This window comes from Geospiza fortis, unplaced genomic scaffold, assembly GCF_000277835.1.
Source record: "Geospiza fortis unplaced genomic scaffold, GeoFor_1.0 scaffold8, whole genome shotgun sequence".
In the NCBI taxonomy this organism is placed as follows: Eukaryota; Metazoa; Chordata; class Aves; order Passeriformes; family Thraupidae; genus Geospiza; species Geospiza fortis.
In genome coordinates this window covers 515853-541253 of record NW_005054414.1, presented here as the reverse complement: position 1 = coordinate 541253, position 25401 = coordinate 515853, and the positions used below count along the sequence as shown (strand labels likewise).

At 40.9% G+C, this 25401-nt stretch overlaps 1 protein-coding gene across 2 annotated transcripts in view; it reads left to right on the top strand.

Moving 5' to 3' along the window:
• The window catches only part of TMEM178B (transmembrane protein 178B), a 216017-nt gene that overhangs the window by 44532 nt on the left and 146084 nt on the right, over nucleotides 1–25401 (top strand). The window contains exon 2 of one of the 2 annotated variants that reach the window (XM_031061460.1): nucleotides 13050–13150. In XM_031061460.1, the coding sequence (XP_030917320.1) occupies nucleotides 13050–13150 (101 nt within the window). Of the gene's footprint in view, nucleotides 1–13036; nucleotides 13151–25401 lie in introns of both variants that reach the window. The other variant, XM_005426392.3, reaches the window with a different exon arrangement.

Here is a 25401-nt window from a genome sequence, read left to right as displayed (position 1 = left end):
TTTAAAATCAAGACTTGCAGTTTGAGTCTTATCTTTACATATATACAAAATTATCTATATGAGCAGGGGAGGTGCGAAACAGGATCAGAAAAAGTCTTTCAGATTCTGTTCACTGTAATTGTACAGCATTTGTCCCATTGGGTGTTATCAGAGGCTACTGCGACACAAGCCTTTATTAAAGTTCAGACTAGGAGCATAGAGTAAAAAAGTAAATCCTGAGCTAGCAGTGTCTGAATAAATGCCTGTTTCCATAACCGCTTCTCTCTGAATCTGAATTTCACCAGTGTGGTGTTAAAGGCCTGTTCTGCACCTTCCAAGTGGTGCTTGGAAGAGAGCTCTTCTTTGGTCGCATGCTGATGGATCTTCTGGGATATGGTTGCCTCCTCCTCTGTCAGGATGAGGGTCATAAAGCAGGTTCTTGAGTTGTAAAGGGCTGAATTACATGTCAGGCTATAAACCCCAGTGGGGTTCTGCTACCCTTTCAGGCACAGGGATGGTGGGATGCACTGGGTGGTGACAAAGATGTTCAGTTGTGCAGTGCTCACCTTTCAGACAATGTTTATTGCTGCCATCCATGGGGTTCTATTATCTAATGCTGCTCAGAGCACTTTGAATCGTGTCTTTCCTTCTATACAACTTCCTTGACAGGCAGCAGAAATATCTAGTCCAGCTTGTCCTGGTCAGAACATCTTACATTGAAGTGAGTAGGAGATATTCACACAGTAAGCCTCTGATTTGATTTGACATTTCAGATGGGAAGGTGCAAGAAGTGGTAGATGACATTTATTGGAAGACAAGAGGATGTTATAGGCAAGGGAACATCATGTCACAATACCCTCCCAAAGGAAATTCCAATATGTGCTGACCCAGAGGTAGATGGGTCAGAATTTCTCATCCCACACCTTAATACATTTACATATACACCAGCTCTGGGCCTAAGCTAGGGTCACATGATTTTATAACAATGTAACTTTATTTGGTGTAGGAAAAAATAATAGATGCTTTTAGATTTGTAGGGGTTTTCCCTACTCTGTTGTGCTGCCCTGTTCCATAAGTTGGGCTGGCTTCTGCCATTTTTAATTTCTGCATTAAAGTACATCATATGCATGTCTTAAGAGAAATACAATGAATCTTAGCTAAAGTGCTTGGATACTAAATACCTTTGAGACTTGACTAGAACCACTTAACTCCTTGTTCAAGATCATGCTGGCAACAGGTCATCTCACTGCTAACTTTCCCATAGCTGGAGCTATTGGCATACTCTGATCCTTCCAGATGTGTACTGGGAATAAGCAAAGTGAAGGTTGGGACTGGAGAGAAGTTGGTCCCTTCTCGTTTTGTGGTTCCCTCCATCCTCTTTCAAGGGCATTTATCCTTCCAGCGTTCTTATCTGCTGTGAAATGTGCTGTTGTTTGGTACAGGGTGTCTGCAGCGGTGTTGAGATTCTAGCCCAAAGTTGGTGACTGAAGTACTTTTGAGTTCAGCAAGACCTTGATGCACCAGAAATGAATTACTGTAGCATTTGTGGAGAGGTGCTCAATGCCCAAACCTTCTGTACGCAAGGGCATATGATGGTATTGCAAAACTCATTACTGGATAAGTAAGGGCACAGTCCAGTCAACTGGAAAAATATTTTTTGATCACATCCACTAACTTTTCCTATTTCAGATACTTCTTCAAGAATAATTTCCTTCTGGCAGGAGAAACCACTTATGATTTCAGACAGCTGTGGAGAGATTAACAATATCTGCGGTTTGTAGGCTTTAGAATGACCAAATTATGCTTTTGCTCATCTTGGATTTCACAGTACAGTTGTCTGATCTTCTTATAACCATCTTTATCTTCCTTTTATTTTCCTTCTAGTTGTCTTTCAGTTTGTTTGACTATTCAAGGACACCTTTTAAATATCTACATAACGTTGAACTTCTCAAGGCCTTTATTTGACTGAAGCTCTCATGTACAATAGTAAGTCCAGTTACACTAGTGCAGCAAACAGCCTTGTGAGGGGAAGGGCAGTGAGCTGTGCAGTCTTTTGTCCATCTGAATGTGTACTCCTTTACAAAAGAAGATGAAGTATCATGCAATTTAGTTATGGCAGCTCACAAGTTAATAATTTGAGCAAGGACAGTCCAGGGAATGACTGCACAGAGAAAGAGCATGGCCAAACATGAAGCTGTTCCTCACTTCAGAGAGACATTATATAAATGCCTGTATAATTTAATAGTCTCTACTCACCAGGAAAAAAATCTCAATGTTTATTTCAAGGTAGTTTTTTGTGGCTTTTGTCATCAGAGTCTATGATCCAAGTAGTTATTCAGTTGGTAGAGTTTGAGGCAAGAGACATTACGGACTTGCTGGGAGAAACTCTGCTCACTTAGGGATGATCTCATCTGCTAGCTTTACTCTGCACTTAATAACTGCAGGGGATCTTTGTCTCAGAAATACTTTATGTATGAAGTGATGTCTTGAAAATATCTTTATTCCAATCACAGTACCCTAATTTTTTTCTTGAAATAACTAGAATAGGGACAGCATAAAAAAATATTAATCTTAGAGAATCTAGAATATAAGGATGTATTTAAAAATGGTATCTTTCTACCAAAGAGAGAATATGTTGAAAGTCTTCTGTTTGCACAGTTTTAAAGTCTCAACAGAGTCCTTGATGGATGGAGGTAGTCTGTCTCATCAGCACAGGATGTAGAGAGAACAGTTTATGGGAATAGCAGGGTGTCTTTCTGGTCTATCCATGCTGTAGTCAGCTCATAGGGGAAAAAGGCCCCCTAGTTACAAAGCTGATGTTGGGTTTCTTTCTCACTTATTTATTTGATAGGCTAGTTGTCTGCTGGTATTTCTGCTTTTGGAATGGAAATAATTTCAAATGCTGTGGGTTCTCCTAGTTACCTTTAATTTAAAATGTGCAAAACGGGATCTATGCTAACAGGGGTGCACTTCCCAAAGTAAGGCAAGCCAAATCACCTTTATATATAACATAGTTAGAAAAATACATCTTAATTTCAACTTACAAGCAAAATGCTTTTTGACTAAAAGGGAAAAAACTGTCTCCTTAGTTTAGTTCTATAAATCTCTACCATATGACTCCTGCCACAAACTTTCTTCTTCCTTCTCATTCTGTTCATCACAACTTATTATGTTCCAGTTAAGGTTGTGAAACTCGGCCTGCCACCCCCACACTTAGGTGCAGGACAAAACCTACATGAAAATGATATCATAAAGATGTTGCATAGCTCATATAAATCCTTTTTTTTAGTGTTTTTTTTTTTTTCTTTAAGAGGCTGCTGTATGCAAGCATAAGACCTCCTGTAAGTGGGTTCTTTTGGGAGATTTGTCTGGGTTAGGTCTCAGCCTTATTTCCTCAATGTTGCATGCAAGCATCTGAATGGTTCTGTCATGTTGTGATTTCTGCTGTTTAAACATGAGGTTGAAGTGCTACAAGAAAGCTAAATGCTTTCTCGAGCTCAGCTATTTGTGGTGTTTGCTGTAAACTAATGGGATACAGAGAAGAGCTTCTGTTCCTCTCGCTTTAAGGAGGGGACTGAATGTGTCTAGAAAGCCACATTTACATTGCAAAGGAGGATGTAAAAGAGCTTTCCAAGGCACAGATAGGCACCTCAGACTTCGCTGCATGTGATCATAGATACTCAGCAGGATGAGTGATATCAGTGGATCCACCCCTATTTTCTTCTTGGCCATCTGGGACCCTGCTTCTTAGACATCCACTTGAAATAGGTTTAGAAGCTGGTTGATGAAACACCAAGCTCCATGGGAGCATCTTACTGTAAGAATTGTAGGGCACACATTGATGTAAAGAAACCTGTCCATGGAATAGCCTTTGCTGTGCTTTTTCTTTGGCTTGACAGCAGTGCTGAGATATTGCTTTGTTCCATGAGCTATTGGGTCATCAGTGAGTTTTTACTGGTAATTGCTGTCTCACTGACTTTTTATTGATCATTTAATTTCTGCCTCCAAACATGTGGGAGCAAATATTTTTCAGTCCTTTTAACCTCCTTAACTTTTCATTTGTGCTCTGCTTCCCTCTCCCCCGTGGCCAGCCCAAAGCAAATAGGTGGACAAAAAGATTAATAGAAGCAAGGAGATGCCTTCCTCCTCTCAAGTGCCCTGTGGCTTGGAGACTGTTATTAATAGCTGAAGTAAAAAAGTGTTTCATAACCCTCTTCTTGCTCCTGCTTCCTTGCCAGCCCCCTTTCCTTGGTCCCTGGAGAGAAAGTGTGAGCTCATCACTTTCCAATGCAAATTCAGCTTTTGGTCTCATACTTGGATTCTTTTCTTATCATGGGTGGAATATTTATCTTCTGCCAGCTGGTGGCTTTAAGCAAGCTGCTATTTGCTGGGCTATCCAGAGAGCATGTGAGGAACAGGCCTGGCAAAAGCTGCTTGAGCACTTTATTTTTTCTCTACTCTGAAAACGTTGCTGTCTGCTCAGTACATGTGCACATGTCTTCTGCACCTCTGTCTTTGCTCACACAGTGGTTAAAAAGAAAATTTAGACATTTTGGTGTGGAATCAGAAATTGAAATGTAGGTGTAATTGAAATCTGTGGATGTTGCTCTGTGGAATCTGGTCACATAAAGCCCACGCACAACAAAGCTGTTGTGTGCCTGGAGATTCATTATCTTCAGGGATGGCTTCCTTTTCATGTGTGCACTGGATCTGATTTTTTTTTCTATATCTCTAGAGATCTAGTGGGTCAGTACTGAAAGGGAGCTGGCAGAGCTTGCCAGATGACCTGGTAAGAATGGGAATGGCATGCTGTTGTCTATTACCCCATTTCTGTATGGATAGTACAGTATGGTGGATCCTTTCAACCATCCCCCCTTGCTAAAATTTTACAAGATTGCTTTACCAGCTGAGCATTGCCTAACAAGTTTGACTAAGCTGGAGGCTCTGAGAGAGTCTTTATTTGGAAGTTGAGATGAGCTGTAGAAGAAAAATGGAAGGAAAAAAGAGCATCGTGGTTCTGCTTCTCACTCTGAAAAAAATGTTTGCTCTCTTTCCTAGTGAAAATCTTTAAGCTGTTCATTCTGTTAATGCATTTTCTGGGAATGTGCCATTTTGTGGGCAAAATATTTATTTTATGTCTCATCCTTTCAGTTGCTCTCTACTCGGTGGATACAGGCAAGCTTTTCCTTCAGGTAAAACAGAGGATGCTTCAGTCTTCTGAGTATGTTTTCCTGAAGTTCTGTGTTCGTTGCATTTTTTGGTGGTCAGTAAAGGCATCTACATATAAAAAGCAAGTTTAAATAAGATGGTGTATTGAAATATCCACTTAATAGCCACTGGCAGCCTAACAGGCTGCAGATTTTCTGCATTTACCCCAGAGGAGGGAGTCTATAGGTGTGTAATGTGCTTGTAAGTACATTTATAGTTACACTTAAGTACAGTTAGGAAATTTTTTATTTTCATGTGGATAATTGTTTCTGAAGTGAAAAGCATGCAAGGGGACAGAACCACTTGTGAAAATTTAATGCTGCTGGTGGTTTCAGTTGAAAAAAATCTATGAAATTTAGAAAAATGTTGTAAAATTTTCAGAGTATGTTTTTCTGACTTTCAATTGAAATACAGTTTTAAAATTATTCTTTAAAGGCATCAAAATAAGTTACAGATTAGTACAATTTTGCAGCTGTACAAAACTTTTCTGGTGACCTGAAATTTTGATCATTTTTTCCCCTGTGTGATATAGCGGGGTTGAATTTAAAAGAAACAATTTGTGCTTAGGACTTGATGTTCACCTTGTGTTCTCAAGGAGGGGATGTTACTTCAGACTGGCTCTGCTCCTGTACCATTAGGTGAAGTTCCATTAGCACATCTTCTGATTTGACTTTATTTGTGAAGAATCTAATGGGCATCATCTCACAGCACATTGTGTTCTGAACCAAAGCACAGTAACTAGACATATCAGGTGGTGATTTCCAGAAGTGTTCTCCTGATCCATGTCACATGTTCCCATAGACACGTTCATTGTCTCTCCCAATGTGTGACCCTTGGGTCTGTCTGCGCATGGGAAAGGGCACTGGATCAGATCCCTTTTTGATTTTACTCAGCTATCCAGGAGGTGAGTAGAACCTGACTGTGCACCTCTATCCATGTGCAGGGGGGCAGCTAGGGGCTAGCAACTGAGTCTTAAGCCAACAGACAGAAACTCAGCTCATCAACTGAAAGGGAGGCATCAGCCCAATTCCTTGACAGCTCACAGCAAGCCGCAATGAGCACCAGGAGTTGTTTCACTTTATCTAGGACAAGTAGCAACAAGTCCTACTGGCACATCAAGCTGAACCTCAGTGCAGGATGATGCCAGAGCCACTTAGGAAGAAACATCTCTTGTTCTAATAGTTCGGCCCATGCTGCAACTAAAAATTTATGTTGAGCTTCATTAATTAGAACATTGGCTTCTACTTATGCATATAAGTTAATGAATATTCACCAAACATGTTGATTAAGGTGGTGATTCTTGCATATTCTTCCTACATTTTTAGCCCTTTACTCTGAGGTATTCTATTATTCGAAATATTAATGCGACACCAAGGGAATTTCTGATTAGGTAATAGGGGTATTTGTCACTGTCATCTTTTCTGGAAAAATCCCTTTGCCAGGATTTCTTCTCCTGGGAAGCAGAGAAGCCTCAGAAAAGAATGCAAACAATAATTATCTGATTACCTCTCCCTGTTTTGCTGCTTTGGAATGGGGTCTGGAGATGGTTTACCAATTGGTCAATGTTTGATTGGTTTCATGTGAATTGTTTTTGTTTAATGACCAATCACCATCAGCTGTGTTGGACTCTGAGGAGTCAGTCACGAGTTTTTCATTATTCATTCTTGTTAAGCCTTCTGTCTGTATCCTTTCTTTAGTATAGTTTTAGTATAGCGTTCTTTAATATAATATCATAAAATAACAAATCAGCTTTCTGAGAACACGGAGTCAGATTCCTCATCTCTCACCTCGTCCTGGGGACCCCTCACAAACTCAACAGGCATTCAGACATTGGAATAGGTGCTCAAGGATGTGCATGTCCATTCTTGGAGGTATTCAAAACTTGATTGGACAAGGCCCTGAGCAACATGAACTATCTGTGGATCTGATTTTAACTTTGAAGTTGTGCCTCTTTCGAGCAGGGCGTTGGGCTGGTTGACATCTAGAGAGCACTTTTAACATAAATAATTCTGCAGTTAATGCAGAACAATAGTGTTCCTACATTTTTGGTACGAATCTATTTATAGATCTGGAAAAAATATGGAACCAGTACTTTCATAGTTAGTATTACTCCAGAAGTAAAAAAAAAGTAATCCTGTTAAAGGTGTTGCAATATTTTCTAATAAGCATCTGATTTCATAAAAAAAAAGTCATCCAGAGTTCATTAACTAGTCAGCATATCTGATTGCATGATTGCAATCTGATTGCAGTCTCTGATTGCAGTTATGTCACAGCAGCTGGTCAAAGTAGAACTTAATTTCTCCTTCTATCCTCCTCCAAGGTTTAATTTGACCAGTTAATTCATGCTAAAGCTACAGGTCTTGCCTATATTAAGGTACCTCCAGATGAGTTTTGATGACTCATAAGAAATGATTAAAGTAACTGAGGGCAGCACATGCATCTCAGGGTGATAATTCTGAAATGGCACCAGCCTGAATTGCCAGTGCTAGTTTGAAGGATGCAAAAATGCTAACACAAATAAACAATGAACTTTTCCAGGTGAGAGAAGACTTTTAAGAAAATAGTAGATACATATGCCACATGAAATTGCTTTTTGTTACCAAATTTTGGTCCTAACTATGATTGTAGCCTCTGGAAACCTAACTGAAATGTTATGCTAAGAAAAACAGCCCACTGTGAACTTCCTCTGCTCTACAGATTTTCTGAAGATAATGTGAAACACTTAGAGGCTAAATGGCCAATCTACATCTCTTTGTTTGTTATGGAGATAGTCATCCAATGAGGGACCAGTAACCAAACCATGGAATTAAGTCAATCTTTCTTACTGAAAGCAGTTTCTCATAATGAAGAGCAAATATATGTAGTGAGTGCAGTTTGCAAGCCAGAGGCTAAGATTTCTTTTGCTAGGAAATGTTTGTGTAGTAATTCTCAAATAGATTTGTGAAAACTAGAACAAAGGGTGCATTTTGTGGAATTTTTTGCTTCAAAATAGTTCATCCAGGGGTATCTGCAACACAGAAGAAGGAAAAGCTGCCTGGGGGTAGCAAAGGCTCAGAATATCCACACCAGTCTTTTCAGGGAAGCTCATGACATCAAAAGCTTTGACAGGAAATGTAGTAAAACAAATACTAGTTTTACAGCTGGATCCTTCTTAGAAACCAATATGCATACTGTAAGAGAAGAATGGGTGCCCCCTGGTTCAGATCTCTGCATGTTACAGAATGTTACTCTCAGTCCTAATTTGTGGAGTCTGGAATGGCTACACCATAGCTCATCCAGAGTGCGTGAGCTGCTGGCTCCCTGCATCTCAGTTTCCTGATTGCTCTAACCCAGGGACTGCTGCAAAGAATCTTAGTGTGGGAGAAATTTTTATATCTATCTGGAAGTCCTCTAACTACTGAAGGTAATTTATTCACAGGCATTGAGTTAATTTGTATTCGAACCTTTCAAGGATGGTCCTGCAATGCAGCCCTGAGAGCCGAGGCAGGGGGGAAGGGGGAAATATTCAAGTCCTCAAGACAGGAGAGGGGACTACTCAGATAACCCATGCAAGTAACCCTGTGCCACCTTGGGCTTAATCTGACCTGGTATTACTGTCACCCAACTGCTCTCACAGGTTACCAGTTTGATGAATGGCCATGCCAAGGACTGCTTTCTGTTACCAGCTCTTGGATGGGTTGGTCTGTATTATGCAGAATACTAAAACATACGATCACACTGACACTGTAAATTCATGAAACTCAGCAACCACCTTTGCAGAAATCAAACTGACCAGGGCAAATGCGTCTGGGTGCTTCTGAGATCCACCATTTATGACAGAAATAACGAATATCTTGGTGGCATTTTGATTTTCCATTCTATTTTTGAAATTACCGTGGTAAAAACTGTTGCTTGGAGCAGTTTGAAAGAGTTTAAATATTTAAGGGACTGGTGGGGACACAATGGTGATGAAGAAATACTGGTCCAGAAGTTCTGAAAAATTTTGTGTTAACCTACCAGACAAACGCAGTCTGCATACCAGCACTCTGACCTTAATTGATCTCAACCCTCTTCTGTTTAGAGTGGGATAATGGTTCAGTCATCCCTGCATTACCAAACAGTTTGAGGCCTCTACTGGGATGGTGTTTACAGCTCCAGTAATGCAGTGGTAGCTGAGTTTCTCTAGCAGCTGAACTTAACATCAGGATGTTAGTTGGTAAAGTTCTGAGATTGAATAGAAAAATATCAGTGTTTTCAGGTGGTATTTCTCCTGTGGCCTAGGTTAAAAGTTTTTCTTATAATGGATAGAAGAGGAAGTATTATGTGCTAAGGTGATAGTATGGAGCAATGATCAGCAGATATGAGAAGGAAACTGAGCAGCTGAGTGAGTCAGTAAGAGGAGGTGCATGTTTGATGCTGTGAATAATTAGCTGCTCAGGATGAAGCTATCTCTAGTTTCCTTATCTCCAATTTGTTTGTCGTCTGACCATTGCAGGAACAGGGGGTTGCCAGCCACAGTTAACAGCTGCTGAATCCCCTGAGCATCTGGTCTTGTGATGATGGTATGGCAGAGGTTTGCTCTGCATGGTTCTAGTTGCATCCTTCTGCTGATCCTTTTCTTAGCACTCTATTGGGAGATGTCAGCTACTTTTCTTCAGGATTTTCAGCAAGAATTTCCCTTTGGTCAGAGAAATATAGGATGTACTGCCTCTGTCTCTGGAGCAGCTTTGTGGTGGTTTTTGTGTTTCTTGTGGCGAGCTATAACTCTTGCTATGGTGGCTCCTAGCTAAAAAAAACCCCACTCACTGCTTTGCTCTATAAATACTGTTCCCAGGTACTGGAGGAAAGTGCAGAGCAAAGCTGCAGTTGCATTTGGTCTAAGTTTGTGCTGAAGGCTGAAAATGCTCCATAAATTGTAGTTACCCTATTGAGGGTATGGAGGGAAAAGCTTGCTTTGCTTCCTATTTCAAAGACTGGAGTGAGCATAGCTAGTAATTCTTCTGAAGGTAAAGATTTTGTAGCATTTTTCTGAAAAGGCTTTCCAGCAGAGCAGTAATTCTGATTCTTGCTGCTCTTGATGCTTTTGCTCTCATAGGGACCTCCAGGACTTGGATCTTTGGGCATCTTGAACATTCTCTTCTGTGTGGAACAACTAGGGAAACATCAAAAGTATGAAATCATCACTGCTTGTAAACTTGCCCTTCTCCTAATCTTTATTTCTAGGTCCAGGCAATTGAAGGCCTTTTTCTTAAGTTCAAAAGCTGATTGTCACCTGTATTCAGATATATGCTGATATAGTTGCACTGACTCAGCATAGTCATTCTCCTACACTTGTGAGAGTGGGTTTAAATAAGTGGTTCATGCTTAAGTGCAAAGCAATCACAAGCATTGTCATTTTGGGCCATGAAAATCTTGAATTTCCCAGTAAGATATTGCCTTCTTCTGCTGAGTGGACACCATTGCTCCCTGGTGGAGCTGGCAGGGCTTCAGTGCCCTCTGTGATCTGCCATGCCAAGTGCTGTACCATGCCCTGTTTGCCTACCCTGGTTGATAGTGGTCCCAAAGCTATTTTTGTGTGCTTAAGTCTCATTAGAGCCATGGGGAGGGAAGCATAAGCCCCAAATTATGGATATGGTCAAGTGATGACCTGAATTCAGCCAATAATCTCTTTCTGCTTTAGACTTTGGCGATAAAAGTGATATTGAACAGCTTGCTGCATTACCACCAGAAGTCTTTGCAGAATTAGAAATCTGATGGGCCTTACTAGAAATTAGCCTTTTTGGTTCCAGAAAAGCTGCAAATAGAACAGGAGTTGTTCTCCCTTCCTTCTGTAAGCTTTTATTTTGTATCTTGTCTCTGTGTCTCTTTCTACTATTCTATATAAATCTCTTGTTTGGGCAGGTATCTGATAACTTAAAGATTAATTTCTGACAAATAAGCATTTGTTATTTTCTTGCTGATGCTTCTAATCTATAAAAGCAACCTAGCAAAAGGGGATAGAAAAACCTATAAGAAGGCAAGGTTGTGATTTGGGGATTTTTTTAAAGCTCTTTGCACACTAGCTGTCTTTTTATTTAAATACTATTCTTAGTTTGAAACTTTAATTCTGGGCGTACATTTGGTGCCCAGATGGTGCAGACTCACACAGAAGCCCATCACGCTGTCAGGGCAGGCGGATACATATGTAAATATTTTGCCTTTTCCCCCTATAATATTTGGCTTTGTCTAATCTAATTGCTGTCAAAGGCAGAATGTGAAGAATACTTAGAAGAAGCAAACAATGAGGGCCTCAAATGTTTATACTACACTAACTCTGGAAGATGCTAGTAGACTGTGATGTAATTAATAAGTTGTTTCATGGGTTTTCTTCATGCTGTGAATTCATGGTCTATAATCTAAGTTCATGCCAAATAGTATCTTACAACCCTTAGTAGAAACCTGCATTTGCAGTGGTTTAAAAGCATTTTTTACCCTGTGGAACTGTCGATATAAGGCTAATGGGTCTGCCTTTTCAGTTCGGGCTGGCAGTAAGAGTCCTCTACCTGCCTCCTTGTGTATAGCGCTCTTTATTATTTATATAATTCATTGCTTCATTTAATTTATTCTATTGAGTGCTTGTCTTAATGTATTTTTAATACATAAAAGCATTTCCAGCATAGCTGCTTCTCTGACTAGTGGTAGCTAGTAACAAACAGCGTGGCCAACCACATTAAGGATACCTATTTAGGTATCAAAGGCCTGAGCCAAAATAACATAATGTTAGTGGGAAAATTACTTCCATGAGCTTTGACAGCTTAGTGTTAGTAAGAAGGTCTAATAAGCCAGTGTTAGCTGAGAATGCTGGCAAAAGCAATGTAGGAAACCTGACTGACTTTCATCAATACAAGAACAGTTAGACAGTTACAGGTGTCTGATCAGATGTGAAATTTGGCTAGGCTATAATTGATGGAAAGCATCAGACTACACCAGGCTCTTTCTTCTAAGGATACTAACTATGCAGAGAGATGCCAGGAGATCAGATCCTGGAGGGGCAATTATTGTACAGAAAGGAAAGTATTTGTAAAAGGAGATCTAATGATGTGACCAGAAGACATCAGAAGCAGCACATGGTGTTTTTTTCCACGGAGCATAGGTGAAATCCAGAAAATACAGAGGGGGAAAAAAATGCCCATTTCAACCTCAGATATTGCTACCTGAACCTCATCAGAAAATACAGAGGGGGAAAAAAATGCTCATTTCAACCCATTTCAATCTCAGATATTGCTACCTGAGCCTCACTGTTCAGAGATGCCAATGAATTCTGTCTCTGAACCTGCTGTAAAAGTGTCTTGGTACCTTCAGGAGACAATGTAATGTGTCCCCCAGCTGAAGGGTGGAAAGGGTTAGGAAATTGTTCACTACCTATATGTATAATTTTTCTGTGTTGCTTTTTATTTAAGGGAAGATCCAAAGTGTTTGCTTTGTGTATTTCCTGAAGTATGGGCATTAAGTCATGACCATGACTGCACAGAAAGCTAAGATATGAATTTATAGCTTTTATACATTAACTGCATGGCAGTTGCTAGCTTACAGTTCAGGGGAGAAGTTGCCACACAGATATCTCATGGTGAAAGCAGATACTGGCAGCTACTCCAGGGCCAGTCTGGAAGATCCCTGGAATGTGTGAAAGATAAACTTCCAGCACCATAAGTTTGGATCTGAGCTTACATGTCATGGGCTGGAGAGTGTGCTGGTTGTCACAGTGGGCAGGGATGGTAGGGATTGCTTTACTCCTAGGCTTTGCTTTTGGTTGTCAAACCCATCTGGCCTGTAGCTGGCAGGACATGTTACATTGATTTAACCACATTTTTCTGCATTTTGCCTTTCCCAGGAGCAATTGAGCGGTGCTCGTACATCAAGTACCACTACTCCTCAGCCACCATCCCCAAGAACCTTACGTACAACATCACCAAGACAATCCGCCAGGATGAGTGGCACGCCTTGCGTAAGTGTTGCTGCCTTTCTTCACCTTCTCCTTGTGTGCAGGCAGGAGGTGCTCCCTGGTAGATGAGAGCAGCGGCTTTGAGTGGCAGCCTGCTCAGAGCCTCATCTCACATCCAGTTTGTCGTTGTAGCAGACAGATCGATTTGTTCTTAGGACCTACATCTCTGTTTCTGCTGCTGACTGGAAATTCTGCTGAGGCATGAGAATGCAGCAGTGAGGAAAAGGCATTTGTATGCAGAGATTAATACTGAGTTAAATACAAAAATGAATAACAAAATCAATGCCCTATTTTTTAATTCAGTGGAATGCTCTGTACATGAGCACATTCTCATGCTGTTGCTGCTGAGTTTCCTGCTTCCAGGAGAATTCATTGCTGGCTTTTATTGTAGAATATGTCCCACTGCCAGCAGCTCCTGTGTGAGTGTGGCATCACTCTCCTTTGAAGATCTTGAAAGAGAATTGCTGCACCCTTTAAGGCACAAGGAAGGAGCTTAGCCCTCAGTGATAATTGTAGCCAGTGGTCACCAACTTGTAGTGCTCGCTGAAGTGACAAGATCTGACAGGGATGGAATTGCCCTGGGATGTATTGGCTGACCTTAAATCTTGTCTCTTTCTCATCCTGGAGATGGAAAAGGGTTTTCACTGATAAAATGCATGAGGTAGAATTTCACAAGGAAGGATACTACTGTTCTTGTTACTACATAGTTGTGGGGACTACTGAATATCCTGAGCAGCTCTATTTTGGTGGAAGCAGTTAAATCTCCATGAAGGTGGCAGTGGTTGAGGCAATACTGGTTCTGATTGAGAACCTTGAAAGGTGATAGTGCTTTTCTACTCAGTCAGTTTGAGAACTGCACCAGACTTCTGGTGCTCCCATGGCTTTCAGTATGTTTCACTCCTCCCCTGTGTGGCTCTTGCTTTGAGAGGGTCCTTTTAAGCTCAGAGGAGGAGAAGGTGCAATGCTATAATTTATTTCCTGCATGGGTGAGATTCATTGATGCTTGTAGGCCTTCCTGGTACACTCTGGTAAAGAGTTAAGAACCTTCTAGAGGGTCTTGCTAAATGCCTGTTGAGTTTGCTTTTTTTTTTTTTTTAATGTGTCTATGTGGATAAATATCTATTTTTATTGTGATATGACAAAAAAGGAATAATTGAATTTATGCCTCTCTGCAGGTTGTAAGAGGCTGGTCTTGCAAAATAGTGTGTTATGCTAATTTGTCCCTGAAATCAGAAGATCAGAAGGTTCAGTTCACTTCAGGTTTTCTCCTACCACCTGTCTTCTCTGCTGGTGTTAGTTTCATGTTGATATAAAATGTGACAGTGCTCATCTATGGGCAAAAAAAGAAGTGCACCCACCACCCAAGACATCTTCTGTTAGGGCTCATAGGGCAGTAGGAAGGGGCTTTGGTTTATGCTTTGTGTATGTGTGGTTTTGCTTTGTGTACGTGTTGAGTAACAATTATTTATCTGCAACTATTTGCTGGGAATCTCACTGTTCAAAAATTTTCTAAAATTAATCTTTATCTCAGCAATGGCTCAAATAAAGGGTTATACACCTGGTCATCTAAGGCTGTGTGCACCCTTTGGTAGGATCAGCAAGTTCCTGAGCTTCGAGTGTTGGTAGGGCATTTGTCAGTCTCCAAAGGTGCAATTTAGACACTGCTCACATATTTATGTATCTGGTACGGTCTGAGGCACTCTCAGGGTGAGGCTGCTTGTCTCTTCCCTGTAGCGGGTACATTGAGTGTACCTCATATTTCTGACCCAAATTTTCTTGCCAGTTTCAGGAGTCAGATAAGTGTAGAGAGATGTAGATAGAACTCATGTCTGCATCTACCTATCTGAAGGCAGAGGAGTAGAGAAACACTTTGCTGAAGCTCTCTTCTCCTGAGCAGCTGGTGCAACAGAGTGCTTTGATATAGGGGGTAATCCCACTGGTGGTTCTGGAGGTCACTGCATTTAAGAATGAACTGAATCTATATGACTATTTCTGGTGTAGAAACAGTAACCTGTTTTAAAAGACAAGGCCAATAGCTCTCTCTCAAATTGTGGTTTGGTTGAGGGAATTTTTCTCCCTTTGCATTGCAGTAGACCATGTAGGATAAGTCTCTTCAGAAAGTCCCTGTGATTTTAGTCCCTGCCTTAGCAGCTGAACCTGCTCTGTGCCTCTGCACTAGTTTCATCCAGGACACAGCTACTTTATCTCAACACTGGTCAGTCTGATATTTCCAAGTCAACCTGGCCATTATTTTCCTCTGAATATTTTCCTGTTCATATCAGTGAGTGTTGCGACAAACAACAAAAGAAGCAGGGCCCAGGCCTGGCTATCTTCTTTCTCTTGCCATGGGTTATTTTTCAGATCTGTAGCATGAGATAGGGGAAAAAAAAAGTATTTCCTGAAGAAACACAGGAGCAAAATGGCATCTTGGAGAACTTCAGAGGAACTGGAAAAGTGAAAGCAGAATATTTGTTCACCCTAGTAAACAAAAATGTCTCTTCCAGGCTGAAGCCACTGTTACCATTTGCTGTATTTGTATTTGAGTCATGTATTTTCTTCTGCTCGTGTATGGACAGCCAGCTGTGGTGCCTGTGAAAGAAAGCCATTGTTTTGCATGTTCAGTGGGCTGGAATTAGAGGAGAGAGGGCTTCCACCATGGACTGTAAATTGCTTTTTTTGGACTGGTGGGCAGGATTGATGCTCCAGCAGTTTCTCTTGAATTGCAGGAGTGGGTGCTGGGACGATTAATTTGAGGCTGAGGACCCCATGGCCCCATTCAGCACACAAAGCAGATACTCCTCCTCTGCTCTAGCTGTGCTGTTAGCTATGCTGCAAGAACCTGAGAGAGCAGCTGGTCCTAGAGGAATGGCTGGAGCTGACTTTACTGTTTTTGATTTTATCCTTTTTTCATTCTGTTTGACATTTTCAAGATGGAAGCTTTGCTCCAAATTGATTGCCTATGGCAGTATGAGCTGGGGAAATAGGACTTGTCTTCACTGCAATCACTTCCTCTCAACTACCCCTGGTTAAACAGGGATAGAGGGAAAGATGATTGTAGTATTGTCAGCTCTTGCCTGTCAGGAGATAAATGTTGATCTAATTAGACAAAACAAGTCTCTATGTGAGCTGAGAGGGCAAGAGAGAAGCAGAGGAAAGCTATGTCCAACAACTTTGAGCACGAGTAACTGTCTTTCTGGAAGATGCTGATGTAGTGATATGATTGAGTCACTATTAGGCATTTACCTTGTCACACTTTGACCCTGGTCTTGAGTGCAAAACCTGATCCATAGTTGTGTTTTCTGAAAAACAAGACCGGCATCATTGATACTCTTAGAAATGGAGGTATATCATTGCAGCAGAAAGCCAAGAAAATGTGAACAGGTCTATATTTATTCGCACATTTTTCCATATGTTTTATGCTGTTTCTGTGGATTCACTTTCATTATGCTACATATGTGTTCACAAAACATGGGAATGTGCCCATGGCAGGGGTTTGAGCTGTAGAATGTGGTGCAGGCATTGGGAAGGGTGAGAAGGGTTTTCAGGTGTCTTATTTTGGAAAGACAGGTGTCTGTTAAGGAAGGCAGAAGCCTCCCCTGAAATGGAAAAATGCAAACCCCCTCCCTCCAAATTGTTATAAATTTGAAATTAAGGGGCTCTCAGGCAAAAATATGGGAGCAGGAATAACAGTTCTTTATTAGGGAAGAAAATAAAAAATAAAATAAACAATGTCGTATGACAAAACAACACAGAGTCAGAACACAACCTGACACCCTGTTGGTCAGGGTGTTGGTAGCAGTGCAATTGGAATTGTGGCTGCAGCCCTCCTGGAGTGTCAGGTGTGGTTCCATTGGAGCAGGGATCCTGTAGAAAGGTGTAATCTTCCTCTGAAGATCAGTGGAAGGGGCAGCGGTTCCTATGGGAAATCCAGTGGAGCAGTCGTGCTGGTGTTCCAGAATCTCAAGATTATATCTGGGTAGGAATGCTTGGCTCCTCCCTCTGGGCGGAGCATCTCACAGTGGGATGCTGTAGTTCTTATCAGTCATGCAGTGACATTCAACAGCCTGTTATCAGCAGATTTCTCTCCAGAGAAAGGATTGGTTGTGGAAGAGATAAGGAAAAACTGCCCACTTAACAGAGACAACTGCCATATAGATGGCAAATAGAATACAATTTGCTGGGGATTCCAGGACATCAGGTGATAGAATAAACATTTCAACTGGATGTTTGTGCATTAAGGAAGCTGACAATAAAAGGGAGGCTATGTTGATGTTAAGTCTTTTCTTGTCCCTCAATCTTCAGGAAACCATTTCTGGTATATTATGGCAAAGCAGTTGAAAGGCTGTGTTTGTAATGAGAATGGTAGTACCTCCAAAGCAACGAGGGGGATGTACTATATTCAGTTTAGCATCTTCCAGGAGCCCACAAAGCTGTTCTTTAAAGCTACTGAGGGATAAGGCACTCAAAGCCCAGGAAGTGTTCAGTCTGTGTTACTCCTTGGAGAACAGCAAATATGTGTTGTGTTGATGCTGTGTGGTTTGGTTTTTTTTTTTTGTTTTTTTTTTTTGTTTGTTTTTTTTTTTGGTTTTTTTTTTTTTTTTTTTTTTTTTTTTTTTTTTACCACCAGAAGGACTGTAGTAAGGTCATTTTGCTTTCATCCCTGTTTGGCTTTGTGTGGGTGTGTTTGTTTTGTTCTATTTTTTTAGTAGGCTATAGGCAACCCAGGCTCTATATTCATCTTATGCTGCACTCTGAGAATTAACTGTTTCATGTAAAAGAGCCATTTTCTCTCCAAGGCAGATGTAGAAACCGCTGTGGCTTTAAAGTGCTGCAAATAAGCAAGTCGCTGATGTGTGTTCTTGAAGAGTGATATTTGTTTTTCTCTCAGAGAACAAGTGCAATAACTCCCTCTTCCCTTTTTCCTGCCTTGGTAGCTGAAAATGGGACAATTGCTGCATGGCTCTTGGGGCCTTTGGCAGAGCTCCCAGTGGCCTGTGTTACAGTGCATGAAAGTCTCTACATCAGAAGAGAGATAAAAAAAATTCTTCATTGTCTCCAAAAGCTCTTGTTTTGCTGATTCACAGAGCCTATAGTGTGAGGTAGATAGCTGGGTCTAGAAGCGTTTTATTTTTCCTTCCTCCCTATATGTCACAAACCTGATTTTCTACTTTGGATGTAACACTGCCACAAAAGAGGGAATTTGTCTGTCTCTTCTTCTCCAGCTTGCCATTGCCTCTTCAGCCTGTCTTCCACAGCAGCTGTGTTTTGTGTCCAGGAATGTGAAGAGTGCTGCATCTGGGCAGGAAGTGGCTGGAATTGCTATGGAAACTGATTTTTTTACAGCACAGCTTAGAAATTGTGTCACCAGACTGCTTTAGAGTGAACCAGATCATAAACAGGTAGCTGATGCTTCCTAAGCATTCAGAATTTCCTGGGCTTTTTGAAAATACTCCTTGCCTGGTACTGTGGGATCTCCTTTACCTGTCTTCTACCCCCATGTTTCTACTGCAGGGCCACAGGGCATGGGCTCTGAGTTTAAAATATCAGTGAGGAGAGCTGACTTGTCAGAACAACAATCATAATGCTTTGTATTGGAACGATAACATTCATCTGCACTCTGGAACTGCAGCACTCCTGTGTTTGTGGTGGTCTAAAAGCCATTTGCATAAAAAATGAATTCTAAAGTCAAAAGTAATAGCCTGGCACACTCTATGAAGAGCAAGTATTGGAGGAAATGAAAAAGTTCTACAGGGTGTACAGAGTGGTAATATTTTAATTCATACAGCATCTATGCTGAAAGTTGAGTGGATTTTATTGGCGTTAATGCTCTGAATTTTGCAGGAGCCTACAAAGCACTCAAATACTTCCTTATAACCAGTAAAACTACTGGAAAAATATTCAGCAACAATTAACACTCAGGAAAATGTCTGGACTTCAAATCTGTGCAATGTCCAGACTTCTAATTTCTACAGACTTCCCAAGGCTTCTCATTCCATGGAACATGAAGTTGAAATTTGCACAGAAGCTCAGTTGACAGCTTGACAATGCCTTGGTAGCGCCAGCAGGCTTATGGACTTGGCCCCTTCTGCTATTATAAGCAACAATAAATATTTAATTGTTGCATTTTTAATAAGGGTTGACCCCAGAAAATTTTTGCTTTTGTTTTTTTTTTATGAATACTACTGAAAACAGTGTTTGAAGTAAATAGGCAACATCCCACTTTTACTCCTTTCTTTCACTCTCTCCCATTCGTGCCTCTAAGAAGGAAATCCTGTTTCATTTTTAATTAGCTACCTGGGCCCCCAGATGGAAGTACACCCTGAAGTATGGCCCCATCCTGCTGGTCAGTGCCATTTGGGATGATGTCACTCCTTAGTGCCTTGGTTATCACAACAGACGGGGCAGCCATCCCAGAGGTTACTCAGGCAGCAGGTGCTCACATGCCTGGAGGTCTTGTGTTGTTGGATCTTCATTGCATTCATTGTTCCCACAGCTAATGGCCAGGTGGTAGTGACAGACCTTCTCATTTCCCCCTCTCTCTCTGCTGTAGGGTTTTCTTCATATCCTGCTATTTCAAGCTAAGATAATTTTTTTTTTTTGGCATTGAAGTCGAAGACCTATTTTGAAATCTGTAAGAGATTTTATTGCCTTCTGCTAGGTTTCATCTTAGGATCTGCTAATATGCCTGTGACCTTAATACCTACACTGATGAATAACTTTCCCAACTGCATACTATTTTTTATTTGCTTCTTAGAGGCAGAAGAGCAGGGATGGAGTAAGGGAGGAGGTCAGTAGACCCTTCAGTCCTGAATAGCAAATAGAGACAAGATTTGGGAAGGGAGAAAATGAGGACAAGGAAAGGGGCAAAACTGTGCTGGAGAGTTGAAAGAGGTAAGATGAGGGATTATGAAGCATTGCAATTGGGAAAATGGTTGGGGTGGTGGATTGGAAAAATTTTGGAGAGAAGGCACAAATATGGTCAGAATCTGTTGTTTGTGTTGGAGTGAGGCGGGGAACAAACCCCAAAGTATAGGATCCACTCCAAAGCCCTGTTCAAAGTGCACAAGTCAGAGATCTTACTGTACATCTGCTGCTAATGCAGCTGTGAAGCACTGGCAGAGGGGAGGTCTCATCCTTCTCCCTCAGCCAGCAGGTTCTTGCCCAGCTCATATAATGGGGCTCACAGGTGAATCAGGATAGTCTTATTCTGCTGATGACCCTCTTGCCACTCTTCTGAATCAGTAAGAAACCCCACACTAGAATTTCTGGGTTTGCACTTTGTTGTTTGCTTAAAGTTCACTTGAAATCAAATGAGCATTTTTAAGGTTGCAAATGCAAGCATGTAAAGTTAGGGGATGACCCAGTTTGGGCTGCATACTTGGCCTTAATTTATCTCCTCTAAGCACACTCATTATTGAGTCTTTAATAGCTGTAATCACATACTCTTGCCTTCTTCCATATATTTGGGATACTCTGTTTCCATTCAATGATGCCTTTGTTTGATTTATTTTTCATTGCTGAATTTATGGTTGTTGGCCTTTTGAACTGCAAATTACACAATTCCTTATCCTGTGATGGAGTTAACCACTTCACGGATTTTGTCACATTTTTAGTCATTGAATTGAAGAAGGGAGTGTAAATATAAATATATTAATATCTAATAACCATTCATGGTTCGCTATAATTTTCATTTTAGACCTGAAAATCAAAGATAACTTGTTTGAGTTTTTTGAGTGTCCAGTTGGATATAAAGAAAGCTTGAGTTTTATGTATTTCCAGAGCACAGTTCCCATTGACTTTCAGAGTAACTATAAAAGCTCCACACTATAATCAAATGTCAAACGGCCACCCAACTCACACTGGGTTAGTGTAAATGAGGAAAACACAGCTAGGGACCATGTCTTAAGAAATTTCTTGGACTGACTTAGCACCAAGGAGTTTTAGAGTAAGTGAAGAGCAAAGTGCTTGCGTGGGAGGGAGGAGGAGGTGTGGCCACCTTACTGACCTCTGCTCTGATTCCTCTTTGCTTGTCTTCTCCCCTTTCACATTGACCCTTTGAAAAGGTCCCATTCCTCTATTTCCTAGCTTTGGCATGCTTGGCTTGGTAACCTTCACACTGATGGTTTTTGGGTTTTTTGGTTTTATTTTGTGTCTTATATTTGTAAGTACAGGCACTTGGATTCATTGTGGCTTAGGTGACGTTTTGCATTGTCTTACACTGTTATACAAGAAAAACACATTTTTATCTTCATTGTTGAAGAGAGTCTTAAGGTATTTACAGAGCTGTTCTGAGTGCAGGAAAATTGAGAGCAAACCCCCTCCAGCCTCACTAGTGATATTTTTGCGAAGAAGTATTAGACACTTTTTGCCTGTTGCAGTGTGGAGATGTTGACAGGTAAAACATACCATTGCTAATAATTTCTAGTCATTCAGCCAGTCAAAATATAGCTTTATTAATATGCATACAGAGCTCTCTGTTTCCCTTCTCTCCCTCTTGAGAGACACAGAGGGGGAGAGATGGGCGTTCTTCTGTCTCTTGGTTAATCAAGAATGATGTCTTGTGCATTCTTAGGGTGAGAGAAAAGGAAAGAACAAACAGGAGGCTCTAATGGGTCTCATCTATCTGACTTCTATAATTTTTGATTTATATACCAATTTAATGCCTGGTTTATGATGATTTATGTCCCAGTTTGTTTATACCCCAGTCTGATGCCCCACCCCACAATGTTAGTGAGATGAAATCCCAGCAGTTAAATATTTCAAGGTGATTATATGCCACATACAGAGTTACTAATGAGGAGTTAAGTGCTTCCTTACTTCAGTGCAAGAAGACAGACATAAGTGGAACATTTTGGAAATGAGTTTAGTGTGATTTGTTCACAAAGCCATGCACCATCCACAAGGAAACATCATAGCAGCCAGCATGAGAGAGAGGACAAGAGACTTTGAATCAAACAACCTGGCCTTGACCTGACAGAAGTTGCAGGCTGAAACATGAAGGTGGGTTTTATATGTCAATAGCTACTAGGCAGTGGTTGCCATTTTAATTACTGTTTTGCAGAGGTGCTCTTTGGACATAGAATTACAGAATAAACCCAAACCTCATGTACAGTCAGGACATCTTCCTGCTTTGAAAAAAACATAAAATGTGTCAATATTAATGTGCAGAAACCATAATGCAGCTTTACTTCCTCAGATTTTTAGTGTTAACTGGGTCATTATGATTTTGGCCCTGTTGTCAGAGCCAAATGAAGTTCTGGTCCATGAAGACCAGATGAAGCTGAAGGATTTGTCTAGGGGCTCATCCCAAGACTCCTTAATTGGCTGGGTGAATCACAGTTTAGCTGTTCAATCATTCCCTACCCACCTCCAGGAACTGATTGCACAGTTGGTGGGGGAATAAGAAATCAGGAATATAAATCAACTGCAGGTATCTCCTGTGGGAATTCAGAGTTCAGTCTGGCAAATCTCATCTGGCTGCTCTGGATGTAGGTTATACTTAATGGAGCTTGAGCCTGCATGTCCCTCTGCATCACTGGAATTATGACAGCTAATTTGAGTCTGTCTGCCACTGGTATGTGCAATTGATCAATATCTCTTTCATAAATACAAACTCTCCCTCCTCTCTGCCTTTATCAGCTTTGTCTTTTCTGGCTTGCCCTTTGCAGCCTTGTGTATTTTGTGGGTTTTTTTCCCCCAAAACTTAATTCTCACCTAGATGTTCTCAGAAGAAAATCAATGGAAGAATATCAGTTGCTCACCTAAGAGGGGCTTCTTTGCCATACATAACTAAGGTTATAAATAATTCAGTAGGGTCCCTGTCTTTTCTTTCCTCCCATAAGATTGGGTTTATTAAAATTTTATGGGAGAGGACATGGAGGTAGCTGAATTACTGGCTTAATCTGATACAATCTTCAGCAATGCATTAGTTCAGTACCAGCTGCTCTTTACTCATCATCACAGACACACACTAAATCAGTCTTCCTTGTAGAATCCATTTTGCAGCATGTGATAATCATGTATTTGAGCATGATGTAATGTCACTCCTTATAACTTTCTCTCATGCCTGATGGTGTTGCCAAGGGAAGAAAAGTGTTAAACTGCCAAGGCAAGTCTTTAATTCTGCTTCTTCCACTGAGGAATTCAGTAGAGGCATGAATCCATATAGAGAAAGATCCTAATCAGAAGGGAACTATAGGCTGGGGACTAAGAGTTTGGTTTGGCTTATATTCATACTGAAATAATCATTCTACTGAAACAAGAACAGATAGTCTAAGATGAAAATGATGTGCAGTCAGCATCTGAGTACCAAATACTCAAGAGATACCAGGAAAAGAAAATTACTTTTTGGTATTTCAATGAAAATGGACAGATCCCACAATTAAACTTTTCTGTTAATGCTGTTGCTGATAGTGTATAGTGCACCTTCCATCCTGGCATCTTGAAACACTCAGGAAATGGTTTTCACTCAGTATCCTTTGGATTTAAACGGGGTGCCAAAGGAAGAATACAACCTAAGCACACCCATTTCACAGAAGGAGTTTAGAGAAGTGAATTGACTTGCTAAATGTCATGCGGAGAGTGAGTGGGAGAGCCAGAAACAGAACTCAGGTCTTTGGACTCCCACTGCTCGAAGTGCTAGACAATGCTGTGTCCTGTAGTGCCAGGGATTATGCAGCCTATCTCCTAGAAAAGCTTTGCAAAACCAAATATGAGGAATGTTTTTCCTAAAGGTAGTAAAAAAAAAAAAACTTAAATGAAAGCTCACTGGCCAAAACCAGAATCCAAATGGATATATACATTTTTGCCTAGAAAAATAGCAAAACCACCTTCAAAAGTTGCTAGCAGATTAGATATAACAAAGTGGGGGTTCCTCAAAACCTGTTAAAACCCAGGACCTTGGAGATATGAGGGTGAGGAACAAAGATCAAAGGTTGTCCCTTACAGTATGTGTAGGTGCTGGGAATTTTCTGCCATGTATATGTTGCTCTCTACACCAGTGTTCTTGCTGATTTTGACAACTGATACAGCACAAATAACTTACTGGTACTTGGTTTTACCTGCAAGTAATCTTAACCATAATTTAATTTGGAAAATAATCAAATGAGTGCATTTTGAGAAATAATTATTACCAGTCCTATTACAGAGTCATAAAATCTGAAAGCAATGCATGCTGAAAGGATAACTGTAGGCATATGATGCAATAAATGGCCTTTCTGATATGGCCTGGGCAGAACCTGTTGTGGGTGACAAATCCTCTTTGGCCAGTTCAGATTGGCCACAGCCAGCTCTGCTTCTCTTCCCAAAATGGCATGGGTCAGGAAATGATTAACTGACAAGGATAGTCCTGACCATGATTACTGACTGTGAACCATCTGCTGCCAGAGGGTGCATTAGAATTACCTGTGATTTATTTCACATAAACCTAGGCTGAGCTGGTGTTCAGCTTGTTTCAGGAATATCTTCATCCTTCATGAAACCCAGTGTACCAGGACCTATGTGTTGATTAGTTCTGCTGTTTTTTTCATTGATGTTTAGCTCTTTACATTAAAACAGGATTTTTATTCTGTAGATAAGCCTTGGCTCTGACAACCATTTACTGAGGCACCATTCCTCTGTACTGACTTCAGCTGACGAAGTAGTGAAGTCCATGGTGTCATCCCTTCCACAGAGGACTGGATATTTCATGTGGAAGTAATTGAGAATGAAAGGCTTTTGTAACTAGAAACCAGGCAGAGAAATGCAAGAAAACCCCCCTTGATATAGCAATAGGATTAGTATTTCAGACTGTCTGCCCAGTTTTCCAGGAGGAATCAGTGGTGCTCTGAAAAGCTGAATTGACAGCTCTGCTAGGTGAAGCTTTTTGACAAGACAAAGGGTTGCACAGGCAGGAGCACTTTGAAAATCTGTGTGATGCATGGATGGATTAGATCATTTGATGTATCTCTTTGGTTGCTAGTTCATAGGATTTCCTAAATAACACTTCAGGCATTGGCTTTCAATGGGAACCAATCCTCTATGCAAGCAAGAGCAGAGTTCCAGACGTAAATGAATCCCCACTTTTTGGCAGTCAGATGACAAGTGCAGGGTAAGGATATTTGTGGTTTTTTTAATCACAGCTGGGGGAGCTTCAGTATTTTACAAGCCAGAGAAGAGAGGCCATTTGTCACTGGCTTGTTGGACTAATGATGAGTGTTTTGTGGTCCTTTCCTCATAGAGCAGGTGAGTTGCTCTGTTACTGTACCAAAGCAGTG